General features: G+C 53.8%; 2 protein-coding genes across 2 annotated transcripts in view; one reads left to right on the top strand and one right to left on the bottom strand.

Annotated features, from left to right (window-relative positions):
- Positions 1-1,950: 1,950 nt before the first annotated feature.
- ARX (aristaless related homeobox) lies at positions 1,951-8,640 on the top strand. Its single transcript, XM_061453319.1, has 5 exons — positions 1,951-2,395; positions 3,449-4,149; positions 5,406-5,451; positions 7,274-7,602; positions 8,272-8,640. The coding sequence occupies exons 1-5, from the start codon at positions 2,180-2,182 to the stop codon at positions 8,510-8,512; spliced, it is 1,533 nt and encodes a 510-aa protein (XP_061309303.1). The 5' UTR covers positions 1,951-2,179; the 3' UTR covers positions 8,513-8,640.
- A 4,830-nt stretch (positions 8,641-13,470) lies between these two features.
- The window catches only part of POLA1 (DNA polymerase alpha 1, catalytic subunit), a 202,237-nt gene continuing 195,736 nt past the window's right edge, over positions 13,471-19,971 (bottom strand). The window contains exon 37 of the mRNA XM_061453308.1: positions 13,471-14,573. Within this exon, the coding sequence (XP_061309292.1) occupies positions 14,401-14,573 (173 nt within the window). The 3' untranslated portion in view covers positions 13,471-14,400. The remainder of the gene's footprint in view (positions 14,574-19,971) is intronic.

The raw sequence follows: 19,971 nt of genomic DNA, 5'->3' as shown, positions 1-19,971 counted from the left end.
AATTAGCAGGTTGCAGGGGGAAGGAAAAAATAAACCAAGAAAGTGACTTGGCAGAGGGAGGCGAGGTCTCATCGCCGCCGCTCCCCACCTCCCTCTCCCCGGAGCGGCCGGGACCGCTCTCTCCGCGCCAGGGCCGCAGGGAAAGCGGAGACCCCGGAGCGACCCGTGCACGGATGGCCCAGGCAACGGGGCAAGGAGGGCTAAAGGCAAGGCGCGGAAGGCGGGAAGGCCGCGCAGGACTCCCCGCGTCCCTTGCGGTTCTTGCACCAGTGCGCCGCAGTCCCGGCTAGCACCGCCCGCGGCACCGGCAGGGCCCGGCGCTGAGGAGCTATCGCAGCTGCCGCGCCGGGGGTCCCCTGTCCCATTCGGCTACTCCCCCGTCCCGGCCGGGCGGCGCGGGAGTCCGGCCCAGCCCCGCTCTCCGAAGCGCTGTGACCGGTGCTCACCGGCAGCGGCCCGGCCGGCACCCGACCAGGCGGAGGAGAGGCGGGCGCGGGCCGGGTTCCCCTCCCGCCGCAGCGCCGCTTAACTCGGGCAAAACCCGGAGGGGATGCCCCAGCGGAGCCCCCCGGCACAGCAGGAAGCAGGTTCCAAGGGAACCTTTGGGTCTTCTCCTTGGCTTTTTGTTGGGCTGGGGTGAGGGTATTTTTTAGTTACTGTTAATGAATTGCCACTCCTCCTGGGGATGGCAAAAGCTCCCGAGAGCTCAGCAGTTACGGTAAAGCGCAGCCTGGCACCCCCCGCAAAGCCGGGCCACACTCTGTTCACCCCGCCGGAGAGTGCAAGGCCCGCTGGCGGCACGTCGGGGCGTCCCCCGCAGGCATCTCCGCTGTCTCCGGGGGCAGGGCGAGAGGAACGGCGGGCAGGAGCCTCGCGGGCCCACTGGCGGGGAGGGGAAGGCACGGGAGTAACGCGTGTCCCCGCGTAGCGCTGACGGACCCACACCTATAGAAGCTGGGAGCGTGTGGGAGTGAGTAAGGGCACAACCAGAGCGGCATTGTGCCCACACCCGCACGGACACACGCAGGCGTTTGCCCATCCTTTCTTTTAATTCCCGCTGGTCAAGTAATGAGACACGGGATTAGTACCGGAATTAATTGCAGCACGAAGAGAGTACGGGATTAGCACGGGCTGCCTTCCCGCCGGGGCTCTTGGCTGGGAATCACCCAAGCGAGTGGATGGGCTATTTGGGCTGTCCGGTTCCTCTGCCCTGCCAGTGCTGGCAGGAGCCCGGGACCAGGCGCGCACACGTAAGCGGGGGACAGTCCCAGCTTGCCAGTCCCAACAGAGCCCAAAATGCCCAGAAGTGGAGACCGAACCTGCTTGAACCGTTTAAAGGGGAAGGAATAATAGGGGGGAAGAGGGCAAAAAAAATCCTGGGAGGGGGTTTCCACCCCGAAACGACGTCGAAAGCCCCGCGGAGGGGGAGATGTGCGTGCGGAGAAAGGCAACGGCGGTCGGGACAAGCCGCGTGGTGCGGACCAGCACTGTGCCTAGCTGCGCGCCCAGCCCTACCCGAGGACTTTCCGCCAGCTCCGGCCGCGGCCTCGCCCCGGAGAAGCCGCCCAGAGCTGGTTAAAGTCCCAGCAGCGGTCCCCACTGTTTTTAAGCACCGGCTGCTAGCGCTGCCACTGCGTGCTCTTGCCCGGCGCAGCAATCCGCCAGGCTCCCGGGGGGAAAACCCGGAGTGGATTCCACGGCGGGGCCCACCCCGTCTTGCTAGGGCATCGACCGGGAGGCAGGCCGGGCAGGGCGGAGAGCGGGGCCGCCGTTGGGGAGGAGGATACAGAGCAAGGCGACCCGGGGACTCTGCCGCCTCCCATCCTGGTCATCCCCGACGGCTCCCGCCACCACGGAGAGGGGCGGGGCTGGGTGAAGCGCGGCGGGCGGGGTCGGGCGGGAGGGGTCGGCGGTGGGGGGCAGCCCGGCGGCTCGGGGCGGGCGCCGATCCGGAGTGATCCGATCCGGGGTTTGCTGGGCACCGTCTGTCGGCGGCCGCCCGGCCTCCGGCGAGAGCCAATCAGGGTGCGGCTGGCCGCACGTGGAGCTGAGGGGACTCAAGAGCGCCGCGGCCGCGGCTCACTCCCCCCGTGACGGGCGTCCCGGCGGTACAGGGCAGCGCTGGGGGCCTCCGCGCCGCCGCAGCCCGCTCGGCCCTCGGCACGGCCCCGCCACCGCCATGAGTGGGCCGTACCCGGAGGAGAGCTGCCCCGAGCGCCCCGAGTGCAAAAGTAAATCGCCAACTTTGCTGTCCTCCTACTGCATCGACAGCATCCTGGGCCGGCGGAGCCCTTGCAAGGTGCGGCTGCTCGGCGCCGCGCCCAGCCTGCCCGCCATCGCCGCCCGGCCTGAAGCCGATAAGGCCGCGCAAGGTAAGACCCGACGACGACGCTCTGTCCTGCTCGCTCCGCTCTTTCTCCCCGGCGTCGGGCAGGGCTGGCTGTCACCTTCACCCCCCGCCCCACTCTCCAAATCCCTGGCAGCCCCGTCTGGCTCCCTGCCCGGCTGGGACCGTAGCCGTTGTTATCTTTACTGTGCTCGTTTGCGGCTGCCTCGCTGCCCGGGAGAGCGGCCAGAGCCGTGCCCGAAATCCATCTCGGTTAATCCCGCGCAGGTCGGGTACCGCCGCTTTAGGCTGCTCTTGCTTTCGATGTAACTGTAATAAAGGGTGCGAGCTGTGATACTCGCAGGGAAGGGCTCGCCGCTTCGCCTTAAGCCTGTAACGGATCCTGGCCAGTGGGCAGGGGGGGAATAACGGGGCTCTGGCAGCCGCCGCCCCCGGCCCGCAGCTGGGAGCAGCCACTCTGGGGTGGTGGGGAACAGGCGGAGCGCTACCACGGATGGCCTCTCTCCCTCCGCTTTCCCTGTGTCCCCAGCTTTCCCATCAGGGAGGGTTCCTTTCCTTCAAAACCAAAAGGGAACTTAGGGGCGGGGGAGGCGGTAGGAGGGGGAACAAAAGGTAGAAAAAAGAGAGAAAAAATATCCCCTACAACCAAACCAAAACCAACCGGAGAAGCCCCAGGCCAGCGGGGACGGCGCTGCCCCGCCTAGTGGGAACGGGGTCCGGCGGTCGCTGCTACTGGGGAGGTGGCGGCGCAGGCCCCGGTCCGCCTGAGCCTTCGCCGCCTGTTCCAGTGCCGAATGGGCGCTGGCCGGGCCTTGTACCAAGGGGTGTTCCCAGGCCGGGAGCAGCGGCACGGGCGAGAGCCGGTCTGAGGGTGCGGGATATGTGTGGAAGTCTTAGCTCGGTGCGGGGCGGAAAGCGATGCCCGGTGGCTGCGGGGCTGTAGTCCTGGGCTCTTCGCGCTGATCCCACTGACCGTCTCTTTCTCTCCCCCTCTTCTTTCCCTCTGTACCCTTCTCCCCCACGCCTACCCGCCCCGTCCGACTGCTGCGGCCGCTTATCCCCTTCCCACCTCATTCCCGGCTCAGGGTCCCCCCAGGGCAGCCCCCTTTCGAGCCGGCTGAGCTGCACCTTCCTCCCAAACTGCGTCGGCTCTACGGGCCAGGCGGGGGCCGGCTGCTGCCGCCGAGGGCGGCGGGGCCGCGAGGGGACCGTCCGGAGGGGCGGCCGGAGGGGGGCGCCGGCCCCGTGCCCGCCGCCGCCCCGTGGGACACGCTGAAGATCAGCCAGGCACCCCAGGTCAGCATCAGCCGCAGCAAAAGCTACCGAGAAAACGCTCCCTTCGTGTCGCCGCCGCTTGTCCGGGACGAGCTGGGCAGCCCCACCACGCACGTCGAGGAGCGGCCGGGCCCTGCCGCCCCGACCGCCGAGGAGGAAGAAGAGGAGGAAGAGGATGAAGAGATGCTAGAGGAGGAGGACGAGGAAGAAGAGCTGGAGGACGACGAGGAAGAGGAGCTACTAGGAGAGGACGGCGGGGGGCTGCTGAAGGAGGCCCGCCGGGGCACCGCCGCTGCCCCCGGAGCGGAGGGCGGGGATCTGTCCCCCAAGGAGGAGCTGCTGCTGCACCCCGAGGACGGCGAGGGCAAGGACGGCGAGGAGAGCGTCTGCCTCTCGGCTGGCAGCGACTCCGAGGAGGGGCTGCTCAAGAGAAAGCAGCGTCGTTACCGTACCACCTTCACCAGCTACCAGCTGGAGGAGCTGGAGAGGGCCTTCCAGAAAACCCATTACCCCGACGTCTTCACCAGGTACCGGCACCGAGATAGCGGGCGAGCCCCGGGGGGACGGGTCGGGTCAGCGGTATACTGCACCGCCGCCTGCATACTGGCCCCGGCATGAATTCTGCTTTGGACACCCCCGGGCTGGGAGGGGACGGGGAGCAGGGCCGGGCTGCGGGGGGGGGGGGGGGCAGGATCTGCAGCGCCCGGGCAGGCCGCCGCCGTGGGCTATTTTTACCCGCTCCCCTGCTCCGTTGTCGCCGGCGGGATCGGTTACTCGCTCTCTGAGGGGCTGGAGCAAGGCCCGGCCTGGGGAAGCCCCGGCAGGGGCCGAGATCAAAGTGCCGCTGCCTAAAAATACCGGCCCGGCACGTGGGGCCCCTCACTGCCCGGAGCCGCCTCGGGGCGCGGTGGAGCACGGCCCGGCTCTTTCGGGGACCTTCTGGGGACATTTTCCCGTTTAAAACGGGAGCCCCGCGGCGGCGGATCTAGCTGGCAGCTCCTCAGCAGGAAACGCAGGCAGGGGAGGGGGGCAGAGCACGCTGCCCGCAAATACACACATACACCCCCCCTCCTCGCCTTTAGCCTAGAGGAGGGCAGAGCCCCCAGACCTGCATTTTTCGATCAAATACACCCTCTGGTTTCTCTTTGCTGGCGGGTGTCCGCGGGAACGTTTTGTCTCCCTGCGTTCGGTACTGCATGTAGTCCACGGGTCCCACCTCGGAGTCCCGGCCCCGGGAGAGGCTCTCTGGTGGGGAAACTGAACATACCGCGCTTCTTTTTGTGTTTTGTTGGTTTTGGTTTGGGGTGGGCTTTCTTTGGGGGAGGAGAGGGATTTTTTGTGTGTTTTTACATCTTCGGCTTTTCCGCCGGGGCAGCAGGGTCCAGGTTACGCCGGGACCGCTGCTCTGCTGGGCACGGCGCTGACGAGCGGGTTTTGTAACGCCTTAATGGTTTCCAATCCGCCTTAACGGCGGCACTGCACCGCAGTGCGGGGCGGCTCGGGGGCCGCCCCCCCCCCACCCCGCCGCCTCTGCTGCTGCGGCGGGGACAGGCTGAATTTGGGGAGCGGCGGGGGGAAGGCTGTGGCCAAAACGTGGGAGTCCTGACGGGCGCCCAGTCTGGCGTCACAGAACCTGGCCGAAAATCCGCGGGTGGGCACCGCCTGCAGTCACTTTCGGCCCGGCTTCCACCGGGATACCCGGGCCTGTCCGGTGCGCGGAGCCGCGGGCCGGGAGCATCTCGGGGTGCACCGGGCTGACGGCGCCGTATGTGTCTTCCTCCAGGGAAGAGCTGGCCATGAGGCTCGATTTGACCGAAGCCCGAGTGCAGGTGAGTAGTGGTGACGGCGGGACCGGGACCGGGTGTCCCTCGGCGGCACCCGAGGACGGGGTGGCCTCGGGCCTCCCCGACGGGCAGAGCCACCGGCTGGCGAAACCCGGTGCGGTTAAAACACGGGTACCCCGCGGATTTTGGGTTGTTGGAGACCCGCTCGGCCACAAGCCGGGTATTTGGCTGCCATCAAATCTCCAATCGGGTTTCATAAAAGCCCACTTAGTGCTAGAACAAACAGGGCCATTTGAAGGCGAAATGTTGTTTGATTTCCTCTCCGCCCGCCCAAGGAGCTGGCTAATGCTATTTGATTTCCCATTTTTGATAGCAATAAGCCTGCATTGATCTAATAGCGAGTGAGTGCAATGCTATTAAAGGTGTTTGCCGCCCCATACCAGAGTGCATTTCCCAACCCGGGTCTCATAACCAAAGAGACGATAAACACTGGGATGCCCTGATTGCCAACAGAAAACAGATGTCTCTGGGTTTGAAGCTGAGCAAATCACTTTACAGTTAAAATCGGGCGCTGATAAAGCATAATAAATTCCATATGGCTCATTTAATACACAACAGCTTCTTGCATTAGAGGGGCTAATGATGAGATTTGTCCCCTCCTTTTTGTTGACACATTTCTCCATTGTCAAACAGAGATGTGACAGCAAATCACTATTTTCAGCTCAGGGGAACGAGTCGTGGGAAAGTTAAATAACTTTAAAAAACGAAAGACACCCCCTTTCTCTCCCTCTATTCACAGCAGAAGAGGTAATTAAGGGAATATGAATTATGAGAGTCCCTTCGTTTACCTCAGGCTTATTAATTCGAGGAGGGGGAATTGCGGTGAGGACAGCTTCTTAATTGAGTTTTAGCTGGGAAAGACGCTTCCATCCGTGCCACGCTACCGCCTGGCGCGACGCCGTGTCCCGCGTGGGAAGCGGTGCTTGCAGTCCGGCCGTGCGGGAGCCCCGCCGCGCCGCCTGTTTCCCTTCCCTCGGGAGAGCCGGGGCCTCACGGTGGGCTCGCAGCGCGATCTCGGCCCCCACCACCCGAAACAACTGAGACATGCGTGTGTCTAGCCAGGTCCCGCCCCGCAGTGGGGAGCGATGCCTCCCGCTTGTTACTGAGCGGATCTTTCCCGTGCCTTTGAGAAACGGTGGTTTTTTTTTCCTCTACCTCTCTCCTGTGTTAAGCCCGTGTTAGGGCACGATTTCTGCTGTGCGGGAGGGGGGCAAGAAGCTGGGGTCAGCAGTGCCGCGGCTTCCTGAGCAACTTCGGGAAAATAGAGCCTAATGGGCCGCGAGGAAACGTGCACTTGGTGCTTTTGTGGCCTCGCAAATTATTTCTTCGTTTCAGACATTACTGAAATCACGATTATTTTTTTTCCCCTCGCTCTAAATACAAAAGGCAAAAATAAAACCCAAAACGAAGTCCACGCTCCCCAAACGAAATCATTTGTAAATGATTTCCCTCCAGCAAACAGGCACGCAGCTCCCGGGCTGGCTTCGTGCGTGGAATGCAAACACTCGCGTTTCGCCTGGATAAGGGTGGTTTTACCGCTGTCCCAGGGCGGCGGGAGCGGGACCGCGGTCTGCTCCCCCCGCACTGCCTGCCGCGCTGACCCCCGCAGCGGCGGCGAGGCTGACAACGCTCTGGGGGACCACACCGGAACCCGCGCGGGGCTGCCCGCAGCGCTGTCACGCGTGGGTCTCGTTAGAGGTAGCGGCGGAAGAGCGAGCGCCTTTGGGCCGGAGCGGGGCTGCCTCGGGCTCGCCCAGGCACGATGTCGGGCAGGCGCATTAAAACCGGTTTTTCTTTTGGCTTTCAGGTATGGTTCCAGAACCGTAGGGCTAAGTGGCGGAAGAGGGAAAAGGCTGGGGCTCAGACACACCCCCCAGGTTTGCCTTTCCCTGGTCCCCTGTCAGCAACTCACCCCCTCAGTCCATACCTTGATGCTAGTCCTTTCCCTCCTCATCACCCAGCTCTAGACTCCGCCTGGACCGCCGCAGCCGCCGCGGCCGCCGCCTTCCCCAGCCTGCCGCCACCGCCCCCCGGCTCCGCGGCGCTGCCCCCCGGCGGGACCCCGCTCGGCCTCGGCACCTTCCTGGGCGCGGCCGTGTTCCGCCACCCGGCCTTCATCAGCCCCGCTTTCGGCAGGTACCGGACACCGCGCGGGGACTCGGGCCAGGCCGCGGTCTCCCGCGCAGTTCCCGCGCGTCGCGTGGGGACCGGTCTCGCGCGGGCGTCCCCGCCATTCGAAATTGGAGCGCTGGCGGCAGCCGCCGATTGGGTGCCGCGAGGGTCACGTGCTTCCGCCCCCGGCATCTCATTGGGCGACTGGGGGGATTTGCGTGCCCCTTTCCCTCGCCGCCGTGGGTGCCCGGTCAGCGGGCACCGCTCCGGGGGCAAGGAGGGAGCAGGGCCCGGTGTCCCCCGCTCAAGGCGGTAGGCGCGGGCTGTCCCGGCTTTGCGCATCGGGAGCCCGGCAGGTTTTTGTCCGTGGGTAAGAGCGGGTTTGAGTGGCCCCGCCAGGATGAGACCGAGCCGCGCTGGTGTCCAACAGAGCCGGGGGCGTCCCGTCGGGACAGAAGGAGAGGGGTGACGCCCTGCTGATGGACGGGGCGCGCGTGCTCTTCATGAGGCCGGGTGTTCTCCCTTATTTTTAGCGCCATCCAGGCAGCAGCCGCCCTGAGCCTCTGCCCCCTCGAAAAACACCCTTTTGCCTTCAGCGTCGGGTTTTTGGAGCTGGGCCGTGAGTCTAGCGCTGCCGGGCAGAAGCATAAGGCCAAGGCTCGGCAGTAACGGCCGTCTCTGCTTCCCTTGCAGGCTCTTTTCCACCATGGCTCCCTTGGGCAGCGCCTCTAGCGCTGCCACCCTCCTGCGGCAGCCAGCGCCGACCCCCGAGGGCGCGGTGGGCTCAGCGGGGCTGGGGGACCCGGCCAGCGCCGCCGCAGACCGGCGGGCCTCCAGCATCGCCGCCCTGCGGCTGAAGGCCAAGGAGCACGCCGCTCAACTCACCCAGCTCAACATCCTCCCCGGGAACAGCACCGGGAAAGAGGTGTGCTAAGGCCCGGCTGCGTCCCGGGGCGCGGCTGGGCTGCGCGGGAGAGGGAAGAGAGAGAGGGAGAAGGGAGAGTAAATACACGGATAAAGAAAGGTGGACACCTCAGACAGCACGAATCAAGACCAAACGGGGGGGGGGGGGGGGGGGGGGTGAGGGGGGGGGGAATAAAAGTAATCTGGGGGGGGGGGGGGAGGGGGGACCAAATACATGAGGACCGGCAGCTGAGTCTGCGGTGGGTTCTCGAGGTGGGAACGCGGAGACAGCGAGCGCCTCTCGCATCAGCCCTCACACGAGTGAGCCGACGCTTGGCGGCTCCTCGGAAAGTAACGCCTTGGCTGGTACATTTCCTAAATGTACGGCGTGTTCAGTTCCTCTCCGAGCAGTCAGACGAGAAAAAAAGAGGAAAAAAAACCCAATAAACGTTATTCCATGTTAGCGTCACCGACACGAAACAGTTTTCCTTCTGTTTATCTGGCAAGAAAAAAAATACTGAAAGGAAAAAAATTGTAATTAAGAAAGGGGGAAAAAAAGGCAAAAAGCAAAGCAAAGGGAGGGGGGAATGGTGCCCAAATCTTCTTAAAACCGCATCTGGGACGATGTGAGGTTGGTCTGGCAGGAGCACTGGAGAACTTGTTACGTGTGGCTGCGGCGAGCTGCGTGCGCTCCCCGCCGGGGCTGAGAGTCCGTCTGGTGCTGCGGGATGAACCAGTGCACTTAAGGGGAAGGGTCCGTCTTTTTTTCTCGTTATATTCTTTATCACTACACCAACCAAGGGTTTTGTATCAAACCAAAGGGAAATACTCTGCTAGAATATGGACTGTTGAAGTCACTAAACTGTGATCGATTCTGTACATACCGTTGTTATAAAAAAAGAAAAAAAGAACAGAGCTTTGTATATTTGAAATGTTATAAAACGATTGCACTCAGTGTAGTGTTGTAAAAGTTTGTCATTCTGTAGATCTTTACTGTGTTGTAGATATCCTATAGGGCTCCTAGAAAAATATTTATGTACAAACCCTTTAACTTATTAACTGTAGAGGTTTCTGAAACCCTCAAGAGGCGATGGTACAGTACCTTTTTCCGTGTAATGTCGTTATTGTTAACACTTTTCCTTGCTACCCGGTGGAGAAGTGCCACGTTCGAAAAATAAACAAAAATATATGTTTGACAAAAAAAAAAAGAAAGAAAGAAAAACAAAGAAGGAACCACAGCCCGAGAGGGGAGCCCGCTCCCTGCGGGGCCGCCAGGGGCTAAATCCCACCGGAGCGGCCGGGGGTTACCAATCGCCCCCCCCCCCCCTTACTGCCGCCGGGACCCCGCGGCGTTCGGGGTGCGCGAGTGGCCCGTGGACCGGGGGGGATTGCCAGAGCTGGGGGCCGCGGGGAGCCGGCGCTCCCGCTGGGGAGGGGATTCCCCGCTCGCGGGGCCCGGGGCTCCCAAAGCGGTAGCTGCCCGTGCTCCGCCGTGCGGGACAGGGTCCGCCGCTCGGGTCAAAGACCCCGCGCAGCTGGAAGCTGTCCCACGCACCCCCCAGGCAGGGATGGGGCATCCCGCGGTCCTACCGCTGCCGAGAGCCGGGAGGGGAAATGGAACACCAGGGATCTGGGGGAGCGCTTGGCTTGGCTCCCTCTCCCCTCCTGGGGGGCAGGAAAGTTTCTCCGCGCCTGTTCCTTGTGTCTGCCCGCCCCGTTCTCCCCGAGATGAATTTCGTTTTTCTCCCCACTTTCCGTTATCCCGTTTCTTTCTTTTTTTTTTCTTTTTTTTTTCCTTTATTTTCCTTTTCTGGGGGTGTGTGTGCATTTCTCTCCCCTGCCTTTTCCACGGAGCAGGAGCAGAAACGCATGAAACCCGGCGGAAGGCAGCGGCAAAACCCGCTCCCCTTCCCCGCGATGCCTCTATGGACCCCGGATTCCCCCCACCAAGCCCCGTTCCCCCATGGGCTGCGGGTGTGGGGCTGGGCCCCCGGGAGCGGAGGCTTGTCGGGAGATTTTGGTTTAACTGCGGCACCGCTCCACCACGGCAGTCGGGGGCCGGTACCGGGGAAGGGCCCGGCCCCATCCCTGCCACTTGAGCGCACCGAGTTGTCCAGGCCCGGCCTGGCCCGGTCCCTCCCGTCTCTCCGGGTCGCTCCGGGACCCGTTCGGCCGGGAAGCGCCGCCGGAGCCGGTACCTCCCGTTGGGAGCCCGGCCGACCCTCCGCCGCGGCGGCCCCATCACCCACGGCGGTTCACACCCCATGCCCCCCAGAGGTGTTTCTGAGTTGTAAAAAACACCCTAGGCTTGCGGAAAATCATACATAGATGGGGGCTCGTTCCTGGGCCCCGATGAAAGGCGCCGGCTGAAATATACATTTTTTCCTTAAAGAAAAGGGAATCATTATCAAGCCATTACGCATTAAGAAATGTCATTCAGTCATTTTTATTCTTTCCGCTGAAATCTTCGTAAAAGCCCGAATCATACTTCTGCAAAGCGGCAATTTTGTTAATCCAGGGGGTTATTACTCTGGTCCCTTATTAGGATCTCTACCGCTGCCAAGCAATCCTATAACCCTCTCAAAAGAAGTTTACCTCCGTGTTATAAACCCAGTCGTGGTATTTATACTGCACAATAATTAGTGTATTACCTGAAGGCGCTAACAGGTTCATTTTATCTCCGCGCAGCACACCCCCCCCCCCCCTCCCTCCCCCCCCGCCGCCTGCCCATAGAAAGCTTGTGCCTCCTCCGGCGCTGCTGGAGTGCCGAAGGGGGGCTGAAGGCAGGCTCGGAGCACTCTCCCCTTTTGCCGGGCCTTAATTCCCATCTCTTTCTGCTCTCATCCAATTAGTGCGGTGTATTAAGCGGTTTATCATCTCATAGTCAGCTATTGAGAGAAACAAGGCGAACACTTTGCAATAGAGCCTGCTCTCCTTTGACACCCTCAGGTACTTACATATTCCACTGTGCTATGAATAATAGAGGGAGAATAGAGCGCTAATTCCCTCATCAAAGAATGCCTTGTCTGCTGCTTTGCTCAACAACACCATTCGGATCAAAAGAAAAGCAATAAAGCTTAGCATAACAAAACGAAACCTACTTATTAGCTTAGTGGTTAAATTAATGCAGAGCCGCTGCTATTCAAACCCAAGGTTTGAAAACAGCCTCCAACCACCTGATAATGCCGCCTTCGGGATGGAGGAATTTTAATCAGAAATTTGAGGCTGGCGCAGATGAGTTAATCTATTAAACTGCTATAAGGGAGGCTGCGGGAGGACGGGTCCGGGAAGGGGCTCTGCAGAAGCCGGGGAAGGATGGAAAAGGGAAGACGAAGAAGTAAAGAAGAAGGTGATTATGGGCTCTACTCCGGCAGCAGCAAAAAGTCTGCTTTCTCTATTGCCTCTGACAGGGGAAAAGGGGGGGTTGGCCGAGCAACAGCCGTATTTGCGGGTGGGAATTGGTTTTCCTATCACATATGGCATCAGCGAGACCTGGCTACAGGCTCCATACATCAACACTCCTCTTCCCCAACTGCAAATAAATACAAATAAACACAAACCTTAATTTTAACAGCCTTGCGGGGAGGCAGGAACGAGGGACGGGAGGGCAGGGCAGGGAAGGCACATCAGCCTCAAGCCGCAGATCTGCAAACTCCGTTTCCCCCCCCCCCATCCCCAAATCATTTATAGCTCCCGCATTTACCAGCTCCGTTTAAATGCTGTAAAGATGATTTTGCGTTTCCCAGCCTTTCTCCGGGGCCAAGATGAGGCATCGTGCCCGGAGCTGATTAGGGGTGGGAGGAGGGAATCCACTTTCTTCCTTGCCAATACTCCAGCTCTGCTCTGACCAACTCTGCTGAGAGGAATCAAAAGTGGCCTTAATTTGGGGTACAAAGCTCCCCGGACTGCGACGCCCCCCCCCCCCCCCCCCTTGCCCCTCACCGTAGAACGCGGCTCCTCTGCGGCTGTGTGGGGGGAGCAGACCCTTGCAGGGCCACTATATACTGCTGCACCCTACACAATCATTCCACAACACTCTCATTTAATCTAAACATCCCTAAACTTGCAAATTAACAGGCTCTTCAGCTGTAATTATACAGATACATACAAGTGCCACAGGGTCAGGTTATGCCATATCTATCCATTTTATTTGTATACCTAAGGTTTGGAGGAGAAGGTCACACTTTCTGCTTTCCTAAGGCATTCTGCCCAGTTGATATCAGTAATATCTTCATAATCCTATTTGGCTTGGACATGGAGAATCTGAAAAAACCTGTGTGAAATCACAGGAAGCCAGAATCTTTCAAAGAGCTGCAACATCAACATGCCATCCAGGCAGCAACACCGTCTCCCCAGGACAAGCCTCCAAATAGAAGTCTCTTGTACAATAACCCAACTGAACATGTTGGGAAGGAGTGAAAGCCTGCCAGGGGTGTGGGCTAGCACCAACACAAAGCCAGGGACTGAGCAGGCTTGATTTCTCATGTAATATGACTCAGTGTGACTAAAAATGAACTAAGTAAGCCCCAAAAGTTGCTCAAAAGACAACTGTGTATTTAGGCATTACTTGTACTGACACACAGCATCTTCTGACGTAATTGTAGGGACAAATGAATGTCATAAAATACTTCAACACAGACACATGTATCCCTCTGGTGTGCAACACGTTTGTGCTGATGCTCTTCCTTTTTCTTCTTCAAGCTCCCTTTGCTAATGGCCGATCATCAATGGACACACAAGCGCTTCTGTAAAAGCAGGAAAAGTCTGGAGCAACCCGATACAACCTGGTGTGTTTTCAGCAGTCAGATGATCGAGACAGATTCTCTTTTACTAGAAAACTTTATTATTTTTAACTTCAAGTATTAAGAAAATTTTACATTTTATACTGTAGAAGATAAAAGAAAAAAGTTTTTATAACCTTACAAGAATATATCACACTGCAAACTTAACAGCGAGCACAAGTACAGCACGGACCCAAATTTATGCTCCTTTCTTGTCAGATCTGCTTGTCATTTTAGTAAAAGTGAAAAATACAATTTGTTTACAAAATCCTTAGAAACTCCAATACAGTAATTATTACAGAACAGCAACAATGATTCTCCCCTCTCCTTTCCCCTGTTACTGGTTACAATGCCATCACAAACACGTTTTTCCCTATGGGTTGCTTACTTTCAAATCCTTTGCAGGGAAGGAAATTCAATAGTTATATCCTGCATATGTATGAAACGGGGTTTGTACGTGTGCATGTCTTTACATCCAGACAGAAGGTTCCAACATAGCAAAATACAACACTTAAAGAGAAAGACTTGGAAAGATGGTCCCTATTTTTAGCACCTCCAGGTTTCAGTCATTACTTTTAATAAATTTGAAAGCAAAGTGTCCCTACCTCTGTTCAGAAGGTGTTAGGACATCTAAAGGCATGAAGGTTTTGTATTGTTTTTAATTGGTATGTTTATGATCAGGAAGAAGATAAACTGTGAAAAGGCAAAACATTAGTGCTCCTACTGAGACCTCAACTAACCTCTCTTCCTGAGAGCACCTCTACTAAATACCCTGGAGCAAAGTCTAGGATCACTTACATTCCAGCAACTCTCACTGGGAATTATCCAATTAAAGCAGCAATTCTCCCACCCCCTTTTCCCTCACAGGTCTAGATACACAACAAAATATACTGCCAAACTCAACTGCTCCCTTTTTAATAACCCTGGCTTCTCAATGAAGAGGAAAACAGAAGATAAAACCACCTCGAGTATTTCATGTCCACATGACTCACAAGTCCCACTCTCATCTTCCATTTTTCCTCTTCTGAGGAGACAAGATTATTAAAACATCATTGTGCACACTGAAATAGACTATTGCTTTAGAGATCATGACTGTTAAACAGGAACTAGCCTCTCACTTCCCTCCATTTTTAATCAATCACTGTCTTTCATTATTGGTCTCTCCCACAGATCTTCCTATACTGATGGTGAAGAGTTTGCCGAGGTTCACTTCTGAGTAGCCACTCGAGGACAGACATTTGTCTACGGTGCTCTTCAGTCTTTTGTAGGCCTCAGAGACTTCCTTCTTCTGTAGCTTCTTCTTCAAATATTCTGATAGAACAAAGAAAAAAAAGCACAGAAAGATTAAATGACCACAAAAAGTCAGTACTTTTCCATTCACTGCTACTGCAAGTCATGGTATTTTAAAACACAAGGTGAATGCTGAGGATAGCAAAAATGACATTTACAAGCAAGCTCTTCCAGCTTCTGGTGCCTTACCCGTGCTTCTACCTGTACTGCACCATACCAGCCAGTGAGAGGCCATGGTGAACCTGCTCCCTCAGCCCCAACGGTATGGGTGCAGTGGCTCCTGTCTGGAGCTGGCAAGAAGCACCACTTGCCCAGCCAAGTCACCCAACTAAAGTGAAATGGGGGTTCACTAAGTCACAGCAGAGAAAATAAGCGATGGCAGGGCTGGCTCTGAAAAGATCTCATTTAAAATGTGCCTTAACTTGGTGAGACCTATGCAGAGATTGTGGGGGTTTGAAGTAGGGAAAGATGCTGCTCAAGTTTGGCTTCAGAAGTGAAGGAAACCATGCTTCAGTTCTCTCATTCCCACTGCTGCAAATACTGGCTCTGGCACAACTTGGGACAAATTTATTAGACGTCTTGTGCGTTCCCACAGGCATCTTGTGTGCAGGATGGAAATCGCGATGTTCAGCACTATACGAGTCATGGGAAGGAAAAGGACAGTAGAAAAAACGGGGAAATTCCATGCTATCCTACCCTGAAACAGAGAGAAGATGCCTGGTATCTCAACCAGAAGACATCAGGTTCACTTGATGCATGAATGAAGAGAGCCATTCCCAAATGCTTCACCAATAATACCTGTGAAGAAATGTTTGGAATGCAATACATTTATTTGCCTGCATGTCTGTGTGTGTGCAAACTCACGCTCATGTGTTCTGCAGTGAAGCCCAAACTGTTCTATTTTCTTGTTGTTGTTAAATTTTATGCTATCCAAAAAAATCCATGGATTTTGTTTGGGTGGTTGTCTGGCTTTTGCTTTACAAAGGCTGTGGACAAAGACCAAAAGAGCAAAATACTGATATACATCAATGCCAACTTGATGCAGATCTGGTGCAGTTGTGTTCCACCTTTCAACCAGCTCCATGTTCTAGAAACACGAGTTCCTACAAAAAGCCTGTGTCTGCTGTTACACCTTGGAACATGCAGGGCTGGACAGTGCATTACTGAGCACACAAGAAGAATATGCTGCAAAAGGAGGTGCCTTCCCAGACAGTTTCTTCCCTGTTAGGCTGGAGGGACTCCAGGTCAAGCAGAATTACAAGAAGATGGCACAGGTACCTAAGGGTCAAGCTTTCAAGCCATTTAGGCACAATGTAAGCATGTGTCCTGTCAGCAAACAACACAATCCTTCTGCTCCTCATCAGCTGTGCCTAAAAGCTGTTGTCTCATTTCTTCCTGTCACCTTCACAACATTGGTACTGCCCTCCTCAAGCTTTGAACTTGTAACAACGGAGCCTCCATCCCCTTTTGAACGGCTTTTACTACACAGCACAAGTTAAGATGAAAAACCAGTTGTCTCTAAAGAAGCTGAGTTTAAGAGAAGGGTTTGGAGGAGAGGAACATGCTGGTTTTTTGATCCCACCTGTGTGAGGGAAGAAGTGACTCTTTTGCAGTGACTCCTGCAACGTGACCGAGATAAAGACGTCCCATGGGACACACCTTTGTCTCAGCAGCAATGGCAAGGACTGCTACATGAGAAGATTACACGGAAGGGGGGCACAGGTACAGAAACAGCTATTACAATTTTGGTGTTTCTGAATTCCTCCTCCCTGAGGATTTATAGCTATTTTTTGTTGAGCTTCAGATGTTTAAAGATGAGCTCAGAAGAACAGCTACTGGATACGATACAAACAGCAACATTTTACTGAGCAGTTGCCACCTGCTTAGGTTTTCCATGTTCTTCACAAAGTTCCACTGAACTCAATTGCTCTGCATGATGCTATCAGATCTTCAAAAATTAAATTAAAATTTAAATTAATGATGCTGGTTTGAGTAACTGAATATGTTGATTAAAAGCACTTTGGTAAGCACCTTTCATGCATCCTCGTGATGAAGGTAGGTGTTGTGCTGTCATATTCAGATTTAGGTATTTCTATTGCCAACTTTGGGCAGTAAGCACACAGCGGAAGATGCATAATTAAGGATATCACATTCTCACCATTCCCCAGACAGTAATGGACTCATGTCTTCTGACAGAATTCAGATTTCCTTAAGCTACACCACCAATACAATAAAAACTTTGATTACAAGAATCTGTTCATTAACAGACTGAAGTCACTACAGCATAAACACGTTTAATGATCCTGAAATTATTTAAATGTGGGGTTTAATTAGACAAACGCCGAAAATTGCAATAACCAGATCCATAAAAACACCAAACCTACTTTGCCACAAATTCAGCACTAACTAGTTTATGCATTTCCAAGATAAATGATATATGTAAGTGGGTTCACATGTTAGCAAAACCATACTCTCTATACCAAGGAATGGTGGAATATACCATCTCTGTAGCTTCAAACTAGGCCAAAACAGTTCAAAGCTTCCTGGAGCTCAGGAAGGACCAATGTAAAATATATCAATGGGGAGAAACAGCTGGCACATGTGAACAGAACAGGAATGCACATTAATCATGAGAATGATGAGGCAAACAATAAACCGGGACTGAAAGTATAGAACAAAAATAGAGGCCCGTGTACAGCTCCAACGCAGGCTCCAGCCATCCTGCTAATGGAGCGCCTAGCTCCCCCCCGCCATTAAATCTTAACTTCAATTATATGCGATAACCTTTCTGACAGTACGCTTCAAACATTTCTTAGATGCAATTACCCTCATAGAGGCAAGCAGGAAAGGGTGGACTGAAAAAAAAAGGAGAAATATGAGGGACCTCGTTGAAGTAATGAGGCCAATTTTAAGTTTCAATTATAAGAGAATGGGAGCCGGGAGCTCCGGGAGGAGAGGCAGGCAGCGGCTGTGCCTGCAGCACAGCCACACCATGCATTTGAATGACACAAGTACATCTGATGATTGGGGAGAAGAGATTTAAAGAACTGTAGTAATAAGAGCAGGGGAAGATGAGAGAGGACACAGCTCCTGATGTGTTTACCTCCTTTGCTGATGGGATATTGACTTTTCCCACCAGGTTGGTTAGAAAGGGGACTATTTACGCTGCCACACAGCAGAGTAAGAATGACAACCAGCATCACTCTGCTCCTCTGAGTAAAAGACATCTGTGACCGTCATATATCACACTGCCAGTCAATACCTTTGAGTTACCATACCATACAACTTAAGAGATGCATATAAAAGCTCCTACTTTCTTCCTAAATGAGAATTTAATCAATAATGCACCTAAGGCCTTCTGGAAACTATACAAACTGACTGAAATTGCCTTTTAGTACTCAGTCAAATTCCAAAATAGTTCTACACCTATTATCACCCGTCACTGTTTCAGTAATATCCAAGTTCAGTAGCAAGCAAATCTTTTAAGACGATCACTGCTGCAGAATGCGTACATGGCTATACCTAAAGAGGTATACTTATATGCATGCAGAGCATACAAAAGATACTACCAAAACAAATATACAAATGAAAAATAAAATTTTAACAGAAACTGATCAAAAAAAAACCTCAAAACCAAAAAAAAAAGGGGAGAGGGGGGGAAGGGAACATGTGCTCCTGACTGTACAGAATCAAAATTCAGGTACTATATTCTCTAAAGTTAATAAATCACTGACTCTCATAAAGATTTTAGAAACATATCACCGAGACTGCCCCCCCAACATAACAACTGCTCCCTTGTTCCCTTCACAAACCAGGCTGAACTTCCGGATGTCCCTGTCAAATTCAGCACCCCATCCAAGTCTCTTTAGCTACTTAGGTATATTTTTATATTATTAGAGGGGAAAAAAAATAAATTAAGAGGTACCTGAAATCCATTTACCCTATACTGTTGTACTGATAGCTGGAAGCAAGGATGGAAATGTTTGGAGGATATCTATACCTGGTCATGTGTTTTCCCTTTTCCCATTTACTGCAATTTCCCTTCTTTCCTATTAAAATGACACTAAATAACATGATGGTCAGGATCAAGAACTTTTGTTCTTGGATTTCCAAAGACATGACTCCATGAAAGTCTTGTGGTTTTTTTTCCTACTGATTGGACCATCAAATTGTGTCATATTATTAAACGCCCTCCCCTGATTATTCTGTTGATAGCCTGCTCTTCAGAGTGAGAAGTAAAAATATATTCACCTTTTTTTGTATTTGTGCGCGTGTACCTGCACTGGGTACATGAGAGACAATATAGGTGCCTATGAACATAGTGCCAAAATGGTTTGGTTGGTTTGTTTAGGAAGGCACAAAAAAGGCTGTGGAAAACCCTTTATGTGTCTCTCTCACACTTTTATTTAAAGAGTTAAAGAACATACCAAATTAGCTACTGAATTTTTTACATCGCCTACTGGTTATTGTATTTTAATTACAGCAAGCTTAGACACACAGGCAGCAGTCTCTGTTCCAAATATCTGTGTTTCATTTATTTCTGCACAAAGGTAGCAAACAACAGTCAGTCATAATTGGTTCTGTCAGATGTTTTACAGTCAGTCATAATTGTCTCTGTCTAGAGGTGTGTCAATTTACTGCAAGTTAAATAAATATTCTGTCTATTATGATATCAGGTTATGTAAGCCATTTTTTTTAATTGCATGGGTTCCCCTTTCATAATCCTCAGCACCCCTATTTATATTGTTAACCTTAACTTTGCCATTTATGGAATGTCAATGAAAAAAGTCAACAGTAATTTAATGAACAGACATGCAAGCCACTAACATACTTGCTTCTTTATTTCTAATGAAATACAATCAAATTAGCCTATAGGGTGATTAAATCATACTGTCTTGACAGTGCTTGCCTCAAATACCTACCAGTGATGCCAGTTCACTGGCCTAAAGAAGGAGATTTACTAACCTAAGTCTTAACTGATTCCTGTTTTTTTTTTTGCTAAAGAAAATAAACCTCCCAGCTCGAACTAACTTCTAAGACATGCAGTCCTACAAAATAAGAGATGTTGACCACAAGGGCTGCATTTGCCCTCCAGGCTGCCACGATCGCACCTCCACCCATTCTGTGTGATCACACAAATGTTAAGTCAGAGGAATTCTAATGTGATCATTGTCTACCACAAGAGTATATGGCAAAGTTGGGGTCCCACAGGTTTGCTACCACCAAATGGAATAAATCAGTATAAACTGCTCCATGGTCTTTTATAAGTCAACCCTTGTTATTTTGCTAGGCAAGTCATGGGGTTTGTATAAAAATAATTACCTGAAGCCTCTGTGAGCAGACACAAACCCACAGTTATCAAACCATATAAAACATTGTGGCTCTGCTCAAGTGCTCTGTTACCTTGGCCTCAGGAGCG

Source organism: Pezoporus flaviventris, unplaced genomic scaffold (assembly GCF_033815535.1).
Source record: "Pezoporus flaviventris isolate CSIRO_AGI_PZ_B2104156 unplaced genomic scaffold, CSIRO_AGI_Pfla_v1 ptg000015l, whole genome shotgun sequence".
NCBI lineage: Eukaryota > Metazoa > Chordata > Aves > Psittaciformes > Psittacidae > Pezoporus > Pezoporus flaviventris.
The sequence above is the reverse complement of the archived record's forward strand: the minus strand, read 5'-3'. Positions and strand labels throughout refer to the sequence as shown.

What these genes read in the sequence shown, in the direction of transcription:
- ARX (XM_061453319.1), top strand. Translation starts at nt 2,180, where the DNA reads ATGAGTGGGCCGTACCCGGAGGAGAGCTGCCCCGAGCGCCCCGAGTGC. An exon ending in TACCCCGACGTCTTCACCAG is followed by an intron (nt 4,150 to 5,405) that starts GTACCGGCACCG and finishes GTCTTCCTCCAG; the next exon opens with GGAAGAGCTGGCCATGAGGC. An exon ending in TGACCGAAGCCCGAGTGCAG is followed by an intron (nt 5,452 to 7,273) that starts GTGAGTAGTGGT and finishes TTTGGCTTTCAG; the next exon opens with GTATGGTTCCAGAACCGTAG.